This window comes from Mizuhopecten yessoensis, unplaced genomic scaffold, assembly GCF_002113885.1.
Source record: "Mizuhopecten yessoensis strain PY_sf001 unplaced genomic scaffold, ASM211388v2 scaffold2307, whole genome shotgun sequence".
Classification (NCBI taxonomy): Eukaryota; Metazoa; Mollusca; class Bivalvia; order Pectinida; family Pectinidae; genus Mizuhopecten; species Mizuhopecten yessoensis.
Genome location: NW_018404481.1, coordinates 953044 through 975485, shown reverse-complemented (window position 1 = coordinate 975485; position 22442 = coordinate 953044). Strand labels below are relative to the sequence as shown.

At 34.9% G+C, this 22442-nt stretch overlaps 1 protein-coding gene across 5 annotated transcripts in view; it reads right to left on the bottom strand.

Annotated features, from left to right (window-relative positions):
* LOC110445476 (kinesin-like protein KIF17) overlaps nt 1-21808 on the bottom strand; it is a 42531-nt gene extending 20723 nt beyond the window's left edge. For 2 of the 5 annotated variants that reach the window (XM_021490128.1, XM_021490129.1), the window contains exons 1-12: nt 21528-21808; nt 19323-19563; nt 18111-18226; nt 17054-17223; nt 16058-16291; nt 15082-15234; nt 14580-14804; nt 12218-12327; nt 11647-11806; nt 9334-9390; nt 4331-4417; nt 1333-1677 (exon numbers count right to left, since the gene is read on the bottom strand). In XM_021490128.1, coding sequence (XP_021345803.1) covers nt 1333-1677; nt 4331-4417; nt 9334-9390; nt 11647-11806; nt 12218-12327; nt 14580-14804; nt 15082-15234; nt 16058-16291; nt 17054-17223; nt 18111-18226; nt 19323-19556 — 1891 coding nt within the window. In that variant the 5' untranslated portion in view covers nt 19557-19563; nt 21528-21808. The remainder of the gene's footprint in view (nt 1-1332; nt 1678-4330; nt 4418-9333; nt 9391-11646; nt 11807-12217; nt 12328-14579; nt 14805-15081; nt 15235-16057; nt 16292-17053; nt 17224-18110; nt 18227-19322; nt 19564-21527) is intronic. The other 3 variants (XM_021490127.1, XM_021490130.1, XM_021490131.1) reach the window with 3 other exon arrangements.
* Between the last annotated feature and the right edge of the window lie 634 nt (nt 21809-22442).

The following is a 22442-nucleotide window of genomic DNA, read 5'->3' as shown; positions in this document are numbered from 1 at the left end:
AGTAAAAGAAAGTTGTGATAAGAAATAATGAAATGATAGACAAGAATTCAATGGTATGGTAGACTGACGGAATAATAATGCATGATATTTCTTTTCGTATTAATTTATCTATAAATACAAAGAATGTCTTTTTTCTCCCACCTTTTGTATCCCACATGGGTGCACACAGTGATCTGTACTATAATGACGTCACAATCAGTTGACAGAATTTTACTATGATGTCACCATTCAAAATGCCTGCCCTGAAGGTCTCACACGAATCTTTAAATTTACCATGCTGTTTTGTCTGTTTACCAATTATGGCCTTTTAAAAAGTTTGTCTATATGTAATCTAGAAATTTTGTCATATTTAGTGTTGTATTTGCGTTGTCCATGTCTTGTTTTGATCAAAATTCCAGCTAAGAGGTGGGGAGAAAAAGACTCAATCACTATGTAGGTATGTGGGATATGAATATTCTACCCTCGGGTGGAGAATTTTGGTGTCAGAACCTCGGCAAAGACTCGGTTCTAACACAAATTCTACACCCTCAGGCAGAATATCCATTATCCCAAATACCTACATACACATAATTCAATCTATTTCTCTCCTAGTAATTCACTCATCAAAACAGCAATGATTCATCAGGATTGATGACTAACTAGAAATTGATGATACTGAAAAGAGTGTGTTACAAGGATGCCAAAACATTCAGTCATATAGAATGTGAGATTCTGAGAAAAAAAGAAAAAAAAAAAGTTTTGAAGAGATTATAGACAACGATGAAACTCTCAAAGATGAAAATTGTGAATGTTTGAAAGACCATAGAACTCCCAAGAAAAACAATGACCTAGACATCAGGGAGACACACAGAGCAAGGATTCAACACAGAGTGTTGGGAAATGTGAATGATGATCATTGTCGAAAATGTAAGGGTGACTGCCGCAGTCAGAGCAGGTGCCTTAACTCATTGACCCCTGAAGACACATTTGGACTCTTCCAATCTAAAGGTTGGAATAGTTCATTATGAAATTTCAGGGGTGAATGAGTTAATAAAGAAGACTTAAATTTGTTTATCATTTATTTGTGTGCGTGGGGAATTTGTGAGTTATGATATTATATAATGGAGATTAAAGTAAAACTCATGGTAATGTGTATTTTTATGACATGGCATGATGACAATAGTGAAACTTGTGGGAAATTTTGCGTTTTATAACGACAAATTGCACCACACATGGCAATAGTGAAACTCATGGGAAATTGAGAGTGATGACAGTACACATGACGGACATGTCGCGACTTATGAGTGTAGACAATAAGACCACGGAGACCCCTGAGAGCAGACAGTGTCCTACCTGGGCCTTCTGGCAAAGCGGCCCCCATTACAGAGCTGGGACGATCTTCCTGCTGGTCTTCACTGAAATCCTCCTCATCTCCAGTCCTCGGTGAATCAAAATCCTCATCGCTGCCAACACCCCCCAGGGACCCTTCCCCTTCATCTGCCCCTATCCCAGAGGCAGAACCCCCTACCTCGGGGGCAGAACCGTTCTGTTGAGGACCAGCCCCATTTTTTTTGGAGGTAACCTTTTTTTTCGTTTTTTTGCCAACAGCAATGCCAGCTGCTTTCCCGGCCACTGCTGTACCAGCTACTTGACCTTCACCTCCTTCATCGCCTTCACCGTCAGCATCATTTACTCCAGCTGTTCAAAGTTAAACACAAGTGTGTACAGTCACACATAAAATGATGATGCAGCAATTAGTGTATTTCTGTTATTTCTATATCATTACAAAACTGCTAAGTACTTCTAATTACAAAAGCATCTGGCAGAATAATTAGTATATAATATATAGTTCATGCATATATGTGTTCTTAATCTACTGCTCAGCAACTTTTTGAAAATGTTCAGTATCAGAAAAATATCAAAGGCAAACAGTTAATCAATTTAAAAATGGAAGCTTAACACAGACGCCAAAGTCGATCGCCATGAAACTGAAAAGAAACATTTAGAAAGCGTTCATTTAAACATTATCTATTGTAAATTAAATCCAGGTTGCTTAGAGATTTAATTAATATTGATACAGCACAGTCTCTCGGTTGTTCATAGACTTCTCTATTATAACTCATTCACCCCTGAAGACACATTTGAACTCTTCCAATTCAAAGGTTGGAATAGTTCATTATGAAATTTAAGGGGTGAATGAGTCGATTAATTATTCACAAGAAATACATTTTGTGCTATGAACTGTATTAATATTTTGTGCACATTTCAAGAAGATATATTAATTGATTATTTTTCAGACAATGTATGCCAGTCCATTAGATGATCAAGTTAATGGAACAATTAATGTAGATCTGGACACCCTGAAAGAGAATGTGAGTAATGGATGAAAGTGGGGATCATTTTCAGAAATTCTTATTTTGAATTAATATTTGAATGGGAAAATTATTATCAATAATGAGTTTAATACATAAATATCAATTTTGTATAGATACTAGTGTTTAATTGTTGAATATGTAATACAATTTAACTTAAACAGATTGTGTGTATACCTGGAAAATAACTTTGTTCATTATATATATATTGCGCTGATACTTTGGAATTCAAATGTTTTTATGAGAGAAAGACTGCACGAACATATTTGAATATCTCAAAAAAAAGAGTAAATTTTACCTTTTAAAATGCCTATGGTTGCTTCTCAGCTATTCAGATTTTTTTCCTCCAATTCTAATTATTGGCGAAATGAATTAATTTTAACTTATAACCATTCTATATAAATATCTAAAATTCTTAAAAAATACTTTCACGAGGACATGAGTCAGCTGGACCAGTAGATTGGATAGGAACATTAATACACATACCAGCAGTGCTGATAAAAGGAAACAACAGTATACAATTAATACAGGAAATTTCTTACCAACTTAAACAAAAAATCCACAAATATGTTCCAGTTCATAGGCTGTACCATTTTAACAAAGAAGGTTTCTTTAACTCATTCACCCCTGAAGACACATTTGAACTCCTCCAATTTAAAGGTTGGAATAGGTTATTATGAAATTTCAGGGGTGAATGAGTTAAAGTAATCTTTTTAAAAAATTCTCTGCAGCTTATAGGATATAAAAAATGTGTTAAAAGAACCTATGTCCTATTGAACAGTATCCCTCCTCTTCTCTTGTCAAAAAACTCAAAAGAGCAGTTTGGGGATGAAAAGTATTTCTTTTTTAATTTATAACAAGTAAGAAAGTTATAATATCCATGATGTGCAAAAGTTACTTTTTGTTTAAATTAATTTGATCATGGTCTACTTCACTTCATTTACATATATATATAATTGAAATCCATGTAAACTATCATGTTTTTTTGTTTTTGTTGTATAATCGCTCTTTATTGATTAATGCATGCACCAGGCAGATATATTTTTCCCTTTTTTTTATAGAAAAATTACAAAAAGCATATGATGTTTGGGTATTCCGTCTTTGCGTATTGCAGAGTTATCTTCTCTTGAGAGCAGGTATTGATTGTTACGTCATATGTTTGTGAGAGTAACGTCATCAATTTTTGAGAAATCCACGTAATTTTCTCACACAAACCAATGACGTAACAATCAAAACCTGCTCACAAGAGAAGATAACTCTGCAATACGCAAAGACGGAATTGTCACTAACATAATATTGGAACTCCCTCTCTTTTTTCAACTTAAACAGAATTATTGACTTTGTATATGTCAATTGGAATGGACATCAGGATAGGCCCATTTAATTAGGACCTTTCCATTATTTACAAACATTACATTTATATACTGTCATAACAATCCAAATTAAGAGTGTAGGGGAGATAACTCCAATTTAATTGTGAAATAAATACTTTTATAATTTTAATATTAGCAATTAAATAAATCGTGTATATTTGTTGACAACCCACCCTATATAAAATACAAGTGATACATTACATATTATACCTTATATTACAGTGTCATGTGTAGTAAATTAAATAGGTCTTATATATTTCTAATCTGTAAACATCGAAAGTGTCCTCCTTAAATAGTTTTCAACATCTAGAAATTCCAGAAATTTAGTCAAAATTCGAAAATTCAAATCACCTGTCGAGAGCAAACTTTTAGTGATGCCAAATGCCAACACTCACAATCTTAAACAGGAAATGAGAAGAAACAGCAACTTCAGAAAAAAAGACAATCTCAAGAAGCGGAAAATCGTAGTATTAAGCAAAGCCGCGGAAAATCAGCGGATTGCCAAGAAGTGCTTGAAAGATCAGTGAGCATCACTCGGTATACGTGTGGAGGTAGCTGTTCACACAAAAGATGGCTGACTTGTGAGAGGTCAAAGGTTACACTCACACTTACCCGCGGACCCCTGGGACTGTTTGCCCCCTACGGTGGCATCATGCCACTGTTCCTCATTGCCCTCCTCACCGATTTTAAGTACTGAACATGGAGAGAATCAAAGACCTTATTACGGTACATGTAATCGGAGAAAATCTTATAAAAAAAAATTGAAGTCTTATAGGGCAACTATGCATAATCATCTATAGTCTTTCCTCAATCATCAACCACAAAAAATTGTAAAGAGATTTTTTTTACAATTGGTTAATAAATAATTTATATACCTATATTGAAAAGATACCTATATTGAAAAGATTTTTTTTTTAATTTTAATTTTTAATTTCATATTTATTAAGAATTATTATGAATTTTGTAGAATTAGAATTCTATTGGATATAAATGACATTTGGTTTTAAAAAACTGTTTTCTCTAATTATTGTTCGTTTGAATATTAAAACCAGATTTATTACTAGCCAGAACATTTATAAAAACATATATATAAATCAGTCAAGCTTGGTTAAATTGATCGATTATTTTTTCAACTGCCAATAAAATCAAACACCGCAGACATATACTGAAAAGTAGGCAACCATCAGGAAAGTGTGAATCACCATGGTTCATATCTAAATTGTATTGAGTTCAAACTCCGTTCTCGCCGTGCATTTTTCCTTTCCTGTTACAGTAGCTCCTGCAGAACATTGAAACTTGAGTAGACTCTCTATCTGGTAAACAACCATTGGTACCAGATATTTTTTATTTGTGCACAAAGATTTCCAAAAAGAATAGAGTTTTAAGCAATGTCGAGAGCCTCACAAGAACATGTCGGAACCTTGCTGTTACTGTTACTAGAACGGTGACCGCTGAAAAGAACCCCTACACTACACAATCATTTTCTTCCTATTAAATTACATTATAAATATTATTCAAGCAAATAGTGATCTGAAACTCATGTATCAAAACCTCAAAATTGTGTGACCAATTCGTTTACATACTTGCGAATTCTCCCCATTTTGAGGGAGACTCCCGATTTTGAACCAATAAATTAAGCATTTTCAACCCGTGAATTTGCTGAACTATTCCTATTTTTTAAGATATGATTTCATCTGAAAGGATAGCTCAAAGGATGCCATTTAAAAGTGCTCTTTTTTCCCTAAAAAATACACACATTTCATTTATGTTTTTAAATTCTGAGCATGTGTATAATCCCCCCCAGGAAAATTTTAAAAAGTTGCCAAGTATGCAATTAGTGTACTACTAACAAATCCGAAGATACAAGATATATATCTAGTTATTTTTTAAGGACTGGACAACAAAATATACAATAATATTCTCTGTGTCACAATTTATTTTGAAAGTAAAACTCAATATTGCTATTAAGGATCCCTGTCCCACCGCAGGAAAACATTAGATAATTCCATGGTAGTTTTCGTATATACTGTAATCTAGCACCCCTTAATTTTGTTTTTGATATAACTTTAACCCATTCACCCCTAAAGTGACATTTGAACCCTACCAAATCAAAGACTGGGCAAGTCCAGTTTAGATATGTAGGGGTGTATGAGTTAACATGACTGAACCAAGATACTTCTGTTGGACAGAAAGCTAAGTTAGGTATAGAACAATACACCATAGTACCGAGTATAATGATTTCAGATCCAGTGTTCAAATTCTGGTCTGGCCTGTTCAATTTTTACAATCAGAAAGTCCCACATGATTTATTAAAGCTATCATCACGCCTGAAATAAAGTCTCCTATGTGTAATAACAGTTTCTGGCAGTGGCACAGGTATCTTTAACTCATTCACCCCCTAAAGACACATTTGAACTCTTCCAATTCAAAGGTTGGAATAGTTTATCATGAAATTTCAGGGGTGAATGAGTTAAGTCAGACTTCAATAAAAAAAAATCTTTAAAAAAAAATAAAAAATTTAATGTTAACGAATGTTAATATAATTGCAAGAGATTTGAAATGTACTGTAATTCAGTATATAGCCATTAAGATTTTACAAAACATGGATATTTTTATGAAGCAGCACTGAAACATTTTTTTCATTTCATGTCGTTATATTCAAACAACACACAAGTAGCACATCATAGGAATATTGCTTCAGTCAGTACTGAAATACTTCAAATGACGGTTCAATATCAACTGCAGTGATATAACTGTTTCCGGGGTATATATAATTGGCAGTTTAGTATTACTGCAATCAGTGGTGTATACTTTCTTGAGTATATTTATACAAGTGACAGTTCAGTATCAATGCAGGTGGTACAATTTTTTTCCGAGTATATATATAGATATTTATACAAATGGCAGTTCAGTATAACTGCAGTGGTGTACCTTTTTCTGGAGTATATATATTTATATAAGTGGCAGTTCAGTATAACTGCAGTGGTGTACCCTTTTTCTGGAGTATATATATTTATATAAGTGGCAGTTCGGTGTCACTGCAGTAGCGTAAAATTTGTCAGGGGTACACATTTGTTGTATAAGGTATTTCAATAGTACAGTGGATCCACTTAATAAAGCCATATTTTGGTTAATATCATGTTTTCGGTCTTAAAAAATCATTGAAATGAGGCATTCCAGGGCGTCAATTTGCCATGTCAAGCCTGAAACTGGTATATCAACAATTTTATCGTGATAGTGAGGGCAAGCCTGAAACTGGTATATCATCAATTTTATCGTGATAGTGAGGGCAGAGCCAGAAAAGCTCAGAATAGTTTAACATCTAAGTTTGGTACATTCAAATTCAGCAGCGTTCTTATTCAAGGAGAAACTCTGGCAAATATTAAACAGGGAGCAGAAATGTGAGTGATATACATTCAAAACCATATTACACACTGAGCGGAAATATCGAATCACAATACAGGCATCATAACATCAGCATCCATGAATGAAAACCACATTCAATTTAAGCTATATCTTTACACATTAATCTACTTTCAAGTTCCATATGTCGATTTTATTTCAAGTTACACGTCATACAGAATCTGTTTTTATTCCTTTCACCACTGTGGACCACATTGGACCCATCCAGATAAATGTATGGTAGAGTCTACTAAAGTTACGTAGGGGTGAAAGGGTTAAGATGAAATCCAATCATTGTGCATTCAGTGTGCTTATAAGGTGTGTTTGCAGAGACAGCAGTGCAACTCAATGTCATATACAAGAATATGAAACAGCTGGACAGTAACACACTTTTGATTCAAAGACAATAAATTACCAGACTACAGTTATTGAAACAATATCATAACCCTTCTACAATATATCCGAGGTATTTTCTTAAAAAAATAGACTTTCTTCAAAAATAGATTGTTTTTTTAAAAAAAAAAAATCAAAAAATTAGATTTTCTTAAAAAATTAGACTATCTTCAACTTTGCTTCATTATCTAGGAGGATAATATCATATTGCACTATAACCTAATAAATCTTGATAAAGTTGATATAAGAAATGTGTATGAAGTAGCTACTGATATATTCTCTACAATATTGTCCACAATAACTAGGCCTCAACGTGTTCACTTAATTAATATATTGAATTAATTGATTTGTTTACCGATAAATATTTGTTATTTCTTCACTAAACAGAAAAAAGCAATTGCTGCTTGATAATTAAAAATAAATAAATTAAGGACTGATTAAAATTACACGCAACCTTTTCAACTAAAGACAAAAAAAATGGTAAAATATTTATCACAAAAACAGAGTTACATAAAAGCTTGACATTGTGAGAGAAAACACATGCAAACAGTGCACAAGTTCACACAAGAAGGCCCAACCTGCACAAAACTCCTAAACAGATCTTTTTGAGAATACTTTTTAAACTTCAGTCTTTGAATAATATTACAGTGCATCATATTATAAATGTTGTAGGTAAAATGTGATTTTATTGATACTTCTTGGCCTAATTTGTGGATTTTTAAACAAAGATCAAGAATATTTCAGAACACACGTATTCTCAAAAATATTTGCAGAAGCTTTGTGCAAGTATCAATTAAAGAACAAGGCATGATTATCTGCTATTGGACCAACCTATCATTTTGATTGTAGATATTTGTTTCTTTCACCTTATTTCAATACTAACAGGTCACATATGACAAATAACATTGCCCGGAATTACAAATGTTGACAACATTTTTGTAAGTAGTGTTAAACATGTTTGGTAAAGAACTTATCCAAACGTCAATATCAGATTTAAAGTCAACAAACGACTTAACTGCACACCTGTTTCCTAAATCCATTTGACCTTTGTGATCTTGAAAATAGGTCAAGGTTATTCAATTGAACAAATTCAATAGCTCTTAACCCCAGGATCTTAACAGGATCAATATCATCTGATCCTTCCAACCGTTAAAGTCGGTCGAAATTACTCGACTGAACAAATGTTCAAGCTTTAACCTGAGTCTGATAAAGGACAAATATCATTTGAATCTTGTGACCCTGAAAGTGGGTCAATATTTTTAACTGAACAATCAAAATAGCTTGTTACCCCAACAAGACACCAGACAAATATCCGAAATCTGGAATTAAGTTCTGAAGAAAACTTTATTTGAAAGTTTTAAACACATTTGACCTGTGACCTTGAGAGAGAATCAAGGTAATTTTTATCTAAACAAATCTGATGTTCAGTAAGCCGCATGCCAAATATTCTGACTCTAAGACGCATGTTTCTCTAGAAGAAGTTGATTTTTTAAGGAATGTTAATGACAGACAGCAGACCATCACACATTGTTGTGCCTGGTATGCTGAAAACAACTCTTTGATGTTTTCGAAAAGCTACATTTCGAGTCCTTTCCGAAACTTTACTTTCCTGAACAAGGAACAGATGTGCATGTTTAAAAATATGAATTTTGATGATGAGTTAGGCCCAATATCATACCTTGTCCTTTAAACTTTAAATTTGTATTCAACCCAAACATGTGTTAGACTAATATTTGTTTCAACCCATAGCAACAAACACATGCAATGCAGGTAGGTGGTCATGGATAGGGGTGAAATGGATGATTGGCACTCACTAGCTCCTCCCTTGTCTCCGCCTCCCTCCTCCTTGTTCCACTCTATCTCCCCCAGGACTACACATCACCAACACAGGACAAAACCATCAGACCAAAACACAGTGATTTGCATATGACCTGCCTACATTTGATTGCCAGGCAGACTGGCCAATCAGTAGACAGCAGTTGCATGATTGACAGTTACACTGACAAAACAGCACTGACTACGAAAGACAGGCTGAACCCAACACATACTGAACTTTGTCAATTTCTTTGATGGACTGTACATTTTTTGATAGACTTAACAAAGTCAAATTAAAACTACATCAAATGATACATTCGCATGATGTGTATTTGAAATTTTAAGAATGGAGAACTTTTCAGGGCCGCAAAATTAAAATTTGAGATTTTTTCAAGGCAATTTTCCTGATCATCATGTTAATTTTTGTGACTTTCTTTTTCACAGTATGTGTTAGGTAACTTCAACCCCTGTCTTAGGCTGGGTCATCTGGCTTAATTTTACAGATTTAAAACTACTTATGAATGATGGTTATACAAGGATGGCAAAAATGTATGAGGACAAACAAAACCAGATATATTTTAATCTTTCTGTTCAGTTTCATTTATTTTACTACCTTTTAAAGATTTTTATTTTTTTTAAATATTATTGTCTTTCTCAAAATGCAATTTAATGTGATTGCAAATATTTTCATCAATTATTATAGATTTAGTTAATAAAATCATGTCTTCTACAACAGAATACAGTTAAGTGGGTTTTTTTCTTTGGTTTCAAATTTTTGCAATTTTTAAGGTAATATTGTTTTCTGCCATTTTTTGTACCCGCAAAACTTCAAGCAGATTAACACTATGTGTCATGGGCACTGGACCTGAATTCTCGAAAAAAAGCAGAACCTTCAAAATTGACAATTTTAGCAAACCCGAGAAATATTAGGGACTATGAAAATAGACTTTTAGTTAATCTGGTTTTGCTTATGCGATGAATTATGAGAAAATTATTAACACAATTAATTACAAAATTACAGCTAGATATATCAATATTATGGAAAAAAATAGCCATGCATATTTTATTGAAACATTTAACCCTTTCACCCCTATGTAGCTTAAGTAGACTCTACCATGCATTGATATGGATGAGTCCATTATGGTCTACAGTGGTGAAAGGGTTAATACTGACGTTACTTTTACTAGCACCGATCAATCAAAGTCATTAACCAAACACCTAAATTAAACCATCAAGCATCTAGAAATCCCATTCACTAATGGTAATTATAAACAACACGCAACAAAAACGTCACAAAACAGTGTGTGTGCACTATTTGACATGTCGTATATTATTTTGATAATTAATTGAAACTAAAATTTAGTTCAAAATAAATTCTAAATTTCACTAGGTTTTACTACAAATCTAGTAAAGCATGCTGTTAAATGTTGGAAAGGCAACTATAAAAATACTGCTTGAAATTTAGAAAAATAAATAAACAAAAATAGTTGCAAAAATATACTTTTCTAAATAAAATTAAATAAAATCTACAATACTTAATGGTGTGATAAATATTTTTGTGGTATTAGAAATGTTTTTTTAAAAATAAAATATTAAAATAAAAATACAATTAAGCATGAAAGCATTCGTTGAAAATATAGGAAATGTTTCTATCACTGAAATAAAAAGCCCATTAGTAACAAACATATTTGTATATCACCATCAAATGTCAACATAAGTACGTAAGTCTGAATCTAACTAACACAGAGCTCTGTTAAATCTGGCGCTAAACTATCAACATTACATGCTGCTTTAGGTTATATTGCAAATTTATGACTATTTTATTGTCAAACTTCAAACCCCAATACTTCCACAGTATCAACAATCAAAATATCATATTACAATTTCTCAAAAATTTAATATTATGAAAGATGTAACCTTTTTTTTTAAAGACGGTATCACTAAGTTGTTGGGTGATGGCACGTTCCTTGCTCACATACAGAGGGTAACATACAGAAAACACCAGAATCCAAACATCTTTATATATTTCCACCTCATTGGACGAACAGTTTGGTATAATATTGGTATGGTTCTGTGTTACATTACAAGATTACAGAATGATCTTTTTTTTTGTAAAATTTGTTAGATTAAAGAAGATCCAGCAAAACTATATAGGTGATGTTTCAAATGATATTTAATATCTTATTAATCTAAGCAATAATATTTTTGTGTGGAGTATTAAGATTTAAAAGTCGATTTCTAGCCTACGTTTCACAAAAATAATCATTGGACTACTTAAAACCTTGTATTTAAGTTTTACCACAGTAACCAACCTGCAGCAGTAGGTGGCAAGCCTTTCAGCTGCCCGTCCACGGACGACAATTTACTGTCATAGTATTCCCGCAATTTGACCAGATTCTGTTCCGCCTTGGCTTTGCTCACTTTCTCTTTCTCAAATTCTTCCTTCATTTCCTCCATCTTTGCATCATATTCCTATAACAGAAGTTTATTAAATCTTTCAAATTTGATATTCCATTGATGAATTTAATATATAAAAAAAAGTAATGAGATATTTATTTGTTGATTTCACCCATCAACAAGGTGAAAATAACACCCTTAGCTTTGTCTATGGAACAAATCTTAATCAGCCATTCAGAAGTTTTGGCAAAGACACCAATTAGATTAACCCTTTCACCACTGTAGACCATAATGGATTCATCCAGATCACTGCATGGGAGAGTCTACTAAAGTTGCATAGGGTTGAAAGGGTTAAGATACTTTAGTGCAGACCTCAAAGATAAACAGGAGATTGGTTACTAAACAGAATAAAATATTAGTAAAAATAAATAATAATAAAAAAACGCAAATGTACATTTCAATTTCATCAGTACATCAGTTACTTACCATTCTTATGCTCTCCTTTTCCTCCTCCAGTTCTTGTCGGATGTGGTCCGTGTCATTTTTGGCTGCGCATCCTCCTGCCTTGCCCGCCTTGCCCGCATCCCCTGGAGCACCTACGTGAACAATGACACAGAGTAACATATCTCCGTAAAACAATCAAGTCATCAAATCGATACCGTCAACATTTTCGTAATCCTACAAACTAAAATCTCTAAACTAAAGTCTACCCAATGTTAGGTATGGGGGATGTGGAAATGTTACCAGAGGGTGTAGAATTTTGATATCCCCTCTAGCTACGTAATAATCGAACGATTGGCTCTTTTTTCTTCGATCACTTACCAAAAGCAAGAGAAACATTTTTTGTACATTGTATAGCAAAATCTCTAGGTAAAACATGAACTAAAGCACTATTTTGACAGAGCAGAAAAAGTATAGTCTTTCATAAAGGTATTCTGTCTTTTCCTATTGCAGAGTTATCTGCTCTTGTGAGCAGGTATTGATTGTTATGTCATTTGTTTGTGAGAGTAATGTCATAAATTTTTGAGAAAACGACGTAATTTTCTCACACAAACCAATGACATTACAATCACCACCTGCTCACAAGAGAAGATAACTCTGCAATACGCAAAGACGAGATACTTTAACCCTTTCAGTCCCCTATGTAACTTCAGTAAACTCTTCCATGCATTGGTTTGGATGAGTCCATTATGGTCTACAGTGGTGAAAGGGTTAAATGAGTGTGCAAGCCCTCATGGCAAGCTTGTAATATTAAAATTCTTATTTTCATAAGTTGGTGTCAATAGCTAATAGAAAGAATGTCAGTCAGTCAAACGACATTTTGACAAGCTTTTGATTATGACATCATAACGTAACATCATCATCTATTTGTAATGTCAAAATAGCTTAACAGCAAAGGCCATTGTGTACATCCATGTATATCATTTGAGTGTTTAGGAGGGAGAAAAATATTTATACCTGCTGATTTAACCAAAATTTGTGATCCATCAGGCAGATATAAATTTTCAATTAAGATTTCTTCATGACTTCGATTAAAAGAGCATGTATTCAAGAGAATTTTACCATTAAGATTATGACTCTAAACACAAGAAGCATGAAGCAAACAGGGACAGCTAGATCTTCCCTCTTATACTTATCTTGAAAGCCTCCCTCCATGATGTGGAGCTGTCCCAAAAACCCTTACTAAATACCTGGCCTCGGACCACAGTCAATGCCTCTGGTTTGTTGTACACGAAAATAGCGCATTTCTCAATTTTTGGCTCGTTTTCAAATGAGTTTTTATTTCTTTCATGTGAATGAAATGAAACTTTATGTCATACCAAAATGAATCATGATCTTTCACTCTTTAATTAGTGTGGTTGATTAATTTGTGTGAAATTTATTTTGGAGGTATGTTGTTGGGGCCCCAAAGTATGAATTTCAGGGTCATATCATAGTACAAAACCTATAAAGATTAGGTCTCGAGCCAAATTATACAACATTTCTTTGGTAAGAACATATAGGGAAATTAATTGTGGTCTGAGGCCACCTTGGGAGCCTCTCTCCATGATGTGAAGCTGTCCGTCCATCCCTCCTTACTTACCATGGAAATCCTCTCCATGATAGCGAGCTGTCAGATCAACCTTCCTTACTCCCTCTGGGATGGGAAGCTGATCCATTAACCTTCCTTACTTACCTTAGACACCTCCCTCTGGGATGGGAAGCTGATCCATTACCTTCCTTACTTACCTTAGACACCTCCCTCTGGGATGGGAAGCTGATCCGTTAACCTTCCTTACTTACCTTAGAGTTAGACACCTCCCTCTGGGATGGGAAGCTGATCCATTAACCTTCCTTACTTACCTTGGAAGCCTCCCTCTGGGATGGGAAGCTGATCCATTAACCTTCCTTACTTACCTTAGACACCTCCCTCTGGGATGGGAAGCTGATCCGTTAACCTTCCTTACTTACCTTAGAGTTAGACACCTCCCTCTGGGATGGGAAGCTGATCCATTAACCTTCCTTACTTACCTTGGAAGCCTCCCTCTGGGATGGGAAGCTGATCCATTAACCTTCTTTACTTACCTTGGAAGCCTCCCTCTGGGATGGGAAGCTGATCCATTAACCTTCCTTACTTACCTTGGAAGCCTCCCTCTGGGATAGGAAGCTGGTCCATTAACCTTCCTTACTTACCTTAGACACCTCCCTCTGGGATGGAAAGCTAATCCACCAACCTTCCATAATTACCTTGGAAGCCCCCATGATGTGGAGCTGTCCCACCAACCTTCCTTATTAACCATGGAAGCCCCCCCCCCCCCCCCCCCCCACTCCATGATGTGGATCTGTTCAACCAGCCCTCCCTACTTACCTTGGAAGCCTCCCTCTGGGATGGGAAGCTGACCCATCAACATGGCCTTGAGCTTGGTGATCTCTTCCTGGTATTCCCTAAGCAAGGCGTCTTTGGGATCCTCATTGATCTTGGGTTTGTTCTGGATGTTTTTGGCTCGGTTTGCGTAACGAAGCGTGCTTATCGTCTCCTCATAGTTGTTGTCGGCCGGGGACAAACATGCAACCATAAGTGTCTTTGTATTTCCTGGGAAGTAGAACAAAAGGAAATCAAGCAACGTTCACATGGATATTAAACATAACTAGTATTGGACCCTACAAATTGAAATATTTTTGCAAGATGTCAAACATAGATTTTCGGATGAAGGAAAAATATTTAACCCAGTCACCCCTAAAGTCACATTTGAGCCGTACCAAATCAAAGACTGAACAAGTCCAGTTTATATATGTAGGGGTGAATGAGTTAAACTCTATCTGGTATATTAGTACTACTTAACATTGAAGAGTACACAAAGTTGCAGTACCTCCCAGAGAGTCCTGGAGAAGACGTGTGAGCTTGGAGTCTCTGTACGGGATATGTTTGGTTTTCGCGTCAACAAGTGCCGATATGACATTTCCAAGGGCAGACAACGATAAGTTGATCTTTGTGGCCTCTTTCAGACGATCTCCAGTAGCACCTGAAAAAATAAAATTCATATAAATAAATAAGTTTGAATTATGATACTAGTGTAAGTTGAGTTTAGCTTCACTCATATTGAATTCATTCAAACCATCTCTACGTTTTACAACATTTAAACTTATGTTTGAAACTACAGGTATAAGCATTTTAAAATGATTTTCATGTTCATGATTCTTATAACATCTAATGCAATAAAGTAAATTTCATTTTATTCAATTAAGTTTCAAATACAGGGTCTATTTGTCGCAAATCTTGATCTAGATGTTCAGTTTAAGTACAATTTATTGTAGAAATATACAAAGGGATTGGACAAAATGTAATATGAATTCAACTCTTCAAGTTCTTTCCCCACAAACATATTATACAATAAAGTGAAAAAATAACAATTTCTTTTTGATCGTCAACCCTTTCATCCTTATGCAACTTCAGTAGACTCTACCATGCATTGATCTGGATGAATTCATTATGGTCGACAGTGGTGAAAGGGCTATTATAGACTAAAGTATTTTGCCGAGTTGCAACAGGGTAGTTTGAATATAAATATAAACTTTATTTTATTTAACATAAATAATGAAACAAGTTACAACTTATATTAAACACTCGTGTTGGCCCGAATGTTAGCTCGCAAGGTGTCTTAATGAGGAAGGAAACTGGGGTACCCGAAGAAAACCCATGTGGTCGGACAGGTGTCCTTATACCTTTTCACGTTCGATTGGGGAAATCAAACCCAGGCTGCCTTGGTGAAAGGCGAGTGCCTTGTTCACTTCGCCATCCGGCCACCCAGTGTAGTTTGAATTGTGATAGAACTGTCACCAAATTACCTGTTTTGGACTGCCTTTCACTACCAGCAAGATCGACGAGGTTAAGTTTTCCAGCACGTATATGTTCTTCCCCTTCATCGTCCTCTTGTATCATCTCCAAGTTAATAGTGAAGATACTGTGGCTGCGAGATGAGTCTGCGTTCATAAGTGTGGCGCCCGTTGCACGGTTCTTCCAGCCCTTTTCCATAATACGTTCACATTCCGTGACATTGTGTACAGGATGCATCGAAAGACCTACACAAAAGATAAAATTGTCCATGAATGTTAGATTGAAGAGTCACTGGTGAAGACTGTTTTGTGTATGATTAAAAAAACACAAAAAATAGCTTTGCTAAGTCGATGCTCTATCTGTATCAAGTTTATAGGGTACTGCCTAAGATTCAAACATCCTAACAAACAGAAATCTCAGATAATTACCAAATAACTGAATCAATTATAAATGTTAAATTGTTTTATTAAGAGAAATAATGATAGAATAAGACTGCAGTTTTATTTATATCAGCTTAAAAAGGGGCTCAGATTTAAAGCAATCTGGCCCAGGCTAGTACTGTAAAAAGAATCTTTGCTGGTCACTTAATTTTGCAAGGAACAAGCCACCAAATTTAAAGCCACGTGAATTTTCTTCTTACACGAACATTGTAATTACACCATATTGAACTACATGTTTTCTGAAGTATTTAACTCATTCACCCCTGAAATTTCATAATGAACTATTCCAACCTTTGAATTGGAAGAGTTCAAATGTGTCTTCAAGGGTGAATGAGTTAAAAGTCATATATAAACAGCTTCAGAAAACAGGTGAACATCTGTTTATGTTTAATAAAGGTTGGGACAGTTGGCATCAAATTCAACTGGTCAAGTAGGCCAGCTTAAAATTTCATAAACCCTTAAAGATTTGACCCTTCTAAAGAATGTCTTGTTTGAGGTTTCCAGAAGTTTGACAGAATTCAAACAAGAAAACATATTACAACCCATTGCCTTTATTTGTAAACGTACCACTGACATAAACTCCTTTTTCTGGGTGTTCTTTTAGATCCATTTTTGCTTTGGCATCTTTCCCCAACAAATCTCGAATTTCTTCATTGTAGATTTCCAAATAGGATGCATGGATGAGAAATTTTGTTTCTTCTGCCACAGAAACTGTCTCAAAAATGTGGTCAAATGCCCTAAAAAAGATGAACACATATTACATGCATATGTATTTGTACAGGTGTTGGAGTTCAACAAAAATGATACTCCAGTTTTAAAAAAAAAGCAAAAAAAAAAGAATTCGGACCTGGGCCCGTATTCATGAAACCGTTCTCAAGCATGGATTCTGTGTTGAGCTCAAGCCATCTTTTTTGTTACCCACCTAAATAATGTCAACCATCAAAAAGTCAAATTTAAATATTGAAAACAGTATTCAGTTTCTAGTTTCTTCAATTTTTGTCAAAAACTTTTAACAAAATAAGATTTTTTAAATAATTTATAACTGGAACAAGAAATTAGACTTGAGCACAAAATCCAGACTTGGGCATGAGAACGGTTTCATGAAAAATCTGCCTGTTAGTTAAGATGGGAGTTTTACGGACAAATTATTTCGCATAAAGGGCTGTAATTCCCTTAAAAAGCGTTGAAATCTGAAATTAAAATGCTGGTGCACAACTACATAATATACCGATCATTAAAGTGAAGTTTCAATAAAATCTGCCTGTTAGTTAAGATGGTGTTTTCCTGACAAATTACTGCAGACAACAGACAGGGTGATTCCAGTGTACCCTCTAACATCGTTGCGGGGGGTATTCCGTCTTTGCGTATTGCAGAGTTATCTTCTCTTGGGAGCAGGTATTGATTGTTACGTCATTGGTTTGTGTGAGAAAATTACGTTGTTTTCTCAAAAATTTATGACGTTACTCTCACAAACAAGTGACGTAACAATCAATACCTGCTCTAAAGAGAAGATAACTCTGCAATACGCAAAGACGGAATAATAGATTTTATTGAAACATAGAAATGTGCATGATCAGTGGAATCAACAGTAGCAAAGTAACGGGTATAATTGAGCTGTGCTCACCTTGGGATGATGCCTCGTTGTGTTGCAGGGTTGGGGATACCTTGCATAGTGAATGATTTACCACATCCAGTCTGCCCGTAGGCGAAGATTGTGCCATTGTATCCTTCAGTCACCCCCTACAAACACCATCAGATATGGATTCAAATATAGCAATCTAATTAAAATTATATCTTCACATCGCTCCCGTTTACTGATATGTCGCGTTGAAGATCTAACAACATCCCGTAGAGGGTCATGTTCAGGCGACCTTTGCATTAACCAATCAGATGAGAGCTTACGCATTTCTGTAAGTGATGATGTAATGATTTCGGAACACACTTAATATGTTAAAAGACCGAGAGGTGTCAAATGAGCATCGAAAATGGCGGCGCCCATGACACCACGTCGTGTCTATCTACAAGACAACGTTTGTACAATTTGTGGATTTTGCTTTGAAATAAGAGACTTCCTCTTCTAGTGATGTTGTCATTAAAAAGTTTAACAATCTGAAACTAAAATTAACCAATGACAGGCTTCGCAATATTCAAACTATCACTGGACCAGACGAAAAAGTGGATTTTGGGCTACGAGGTGTCTGCATTAAATGCTACAGGTCCTGCTTTCTGATTGGTTGAAAGAAAGAGTTATGTCGCGTTTTGATTGGCTTGTTATAAATACGAAAATGCATTCATGTTGACCTCTGACGTGACCCTCTATGGGATGTTGTTAGATCTTCAACGCGACATATCAGTAAACGGGAGCGATGTGAAGATATAATTTTAATTAGATTGCAAATATAGCTGCTGTATTTTACTACAATTTTGTAAAAATCGTATGAAAATCCTAAACCTCCATGCAAGAGACCCCAGAGGGCCCTCGGTTGCCAACCAGTAAAGGATTGAATTGAATAGCACATCATGCAAAACAAAAATTCTCTATAGCAGGTTATTTTCACATGGTTTTTGTACTGATTTGAATGCATAATGTAGAATATGCATCACATTTGTTTAACTCAAAATCATGCTTATTAATCGTCTTCGGACCCTCCAATTTGGGTCTTGATCTGCATGGAGAAATAGTTCCAGAATTAAGAATACAAAGATGGGGTTAAATGTAAGATGGTTACTTTTTAATTGGTACATTATTAAGATCAATTTATTGTATTCTAAATGCCCTTGTATCAAGGTGAAACATAATTTTACCTCGTTATACTGACTGTATGTGAATACTCACCTCCACTAAGGGATAGGCTATGTCTGCATATATACTTTCAGTTATTGAATCAGTGAAGTAAGCTCCGTCAAATGTGAACACCTTTGGAGGCGCCTTGGAATCCCCTGGATTTCTTATTGTACACTGGCCACGTTTGCCGTCCATGGCAAGAACACAGTTGCATTTCAGCTCCTTTTCTCTGCCGTTCATTGGACGACATCTTACAATTACTTTTACACATTCGCCGTCTGCCATCTTGAAGCTGAAAATTACAAATGTACATGTATTTATTTTGTTCGTTACCTTAAAATGTTAATTATCATGATGAAGTAACGTCTTAACTCATTCACTTCTAAAGACACATTTGAACTCTTCTAATTCAAAGGTTGGAATAGTTCATTATGAAATTTCAGGGGTGAATTAATTTAGAAGCTAAGTGACATCATTTTAGTCCAAATGATATTACAATGCATTGGTCATGAACAATTTCATATTAGGAGAGTTACAAGAAATCTGGAAAATCAGAACATCCTTTCATATATATCATAGTACTAACAGATTTCATAAAAATTACCATCACGTTAAAGTTGATTTCAGTTTGTGTATACCGAGAAATTTTCGCTAGTTATATATTTTCGCCTTTTTCTCCCTCTGGTATGGGGTCAAATTTATCATTATATAAGTCATCATGAGTAATTAAACGTGAAAGACAAAATTAAAGCTGGGTGAATTGTATTTTACAGACAAAGGGTGAAAGTTTGACTTGGCGAAAAATTCCCAGTATACTGTAACATTCACATTCAGTACATTAACAAAATATTTCACATCCAGGTTCCTTCAAAAGACTGCAGTCCAGTATGTATTGCTAGACTATTTCTGAAACAGGATTTTTTTTTTCAAGTGTAATGTGTTTCCACCAGAGATTGAACCATGCAGTGACTTCCTGGTTCCTAGTCTGCCAATATATTTTTTTCTACCGAATGATCTAAAGGGAATTACCCTATCTGGAATGAAGCTAGTTCTAAGGCAACCATAATGCTTTAAGGTACAATTGAAACCTGCCATAGAACTCCCTCTTGTTATCCATATATATGTCTTTGCCCTTGAACATCACTACAATCCATGCAGCAGGTTTTAACTACCGGCCACCACAGGGAGAGCCACAGACACCACTGGTAACAGAAAGTAGTGTTCTTTCACCAGGGATGGAACCATGCAGTGACTCCCCGATTCCAATTCCCCTGCTCTATTGATTGACCTATAGTGTAGGGAAATTCAATCTAGCACAAAGCCAGAAGGTGACATTATACAGTTGAAACTTATCACATTTCAAGATATTTTGACAAGGGTCAATTCCTTTTCAGCAGCTAACTACATAACTGCTAGCAATTAATGTAATAAATGAATTTTGTGATCACTCTCCATTAATTATCAGCAACGTTTATGGTAATATATATCTCCCAGTCTGTTTATATTCTCTGGTATATGAGCCAATAGCCATAGGACCACTTTTCTTTCATATGTACTGTACCCCAGCTAGAGTTGGTTTCTCAGTTTGTGGGATTGCGAAAACAGAATTCTTATGTTTATCATTTTACTCTGCTACTCTATGAAATATGATTTTAACTATTTGTTTCTGTGGATAGATCCTTGCATATATAAATTATGATCATGAGTTTAATGAAATGAGGTAAGATTTTTATACTAAATATTTAGTTCCCAGTTCCAAAAAGTGAGAAACAAAATTAACTGGACACAACTATATGTTTGTACTGATGTAGATCTGACTATATCTATCCATCAAATGACTGTGTACAGACGATGGTCTCCTTTAAAAGACAGCAGGGAAAATCCTGAAATTTGAGAGCAGTGGGCCATTTTCATCAATTTTTAGTCAATCTCCCAATGAAGAGGGGCCCTTCTATGTAAAATTAAAATTAAATTGGAACACAGAGGGGTCAATCTCAGTTTTGACATGGCCCCCTCCGGCATTATCCCGGAGACAGTAAGTCAAAACATTCTACACAGAATTTGAAGACCTGCTAAATGAAAGAACTAAAATCACAACAAGTTTTTTTTTAGAATCCATCAGTAAATCAGCTGATCAACATTTCTAAAAATATTTCTAAATGCCTGTACATTATAGGTTCAAGTGAACACTACATGTTAAAACAGTTCAACAACACTTGTCATGGTAAGTCAAAGAGAACATCAAGAATTACTTACTATTAACTTCGGTTCAAAGAGGAAGAGAGTTTTCGGATGTCTAGATTTTCTGTAATATGGTTTCCTTGGAAACAAGTAAACTGTCCAGTTTCAGCTGTTTCTGAGGTCATCTATATTTAAACTGGATCATTTTAAAATACATATTGTATCGTATTAAACACTAAACTGTTGTTAAAGTTATCGGATATGTTGTGACAGTGTCTTCCAGTTGACTGAGGAGCTAAAATTACAGATTCCACCTCTCAGCTGTCACTTTCGAGCTTTCATGTTAAAACTATTTCGCAAAGGATCACGGGAATGTTCGGCGTCCCAGTCGGAACCCCTTGCAATTTTTGTATCTGGTATGAGACATTCCAAATGATATAGGTGTCACTCCACAATTTTGGCTTTATCATCATCGCTTCGAGTTGAGCCTTTGCTTTTTATGTAAAATTAACCCTACTATGTTCTTATCGAACCCTTAGCCCCCTGACTGCAAAGAATATAACTTTACGAAGATTATAGAAAAAAATCAACAGAATAAAAGTCAGTTGAATTTGTAAATACTGCACTTACACACTTCAAGTTAGTTCTATCTCGTTTGATATTTTGTTTTATAATCCTCAATGAAACCCAAATTTTGAGATATTTTTAAGTAAATAAGAAGAAATAAACAAAAAATAACGGTAGTGTCATTTTTCGAGATAAAATGAAGCAGAAACGACAAACTTAATAAAATATCTTGCAAGCATTGCGGTCTTGTGTAAGTCTAATTATTTACAGCATCCGGTGTAATTTCGTATATATTTTTTTTTTTATTAATTTTCATAGTTTCTTGCAGTTTTTTAAATAATATGTCTTTATTTCTAATAAAATATCAACATCACAATAAAGGTAACGAACAAATGTTGATTCAATATTTGGTCTCGTTTGTCC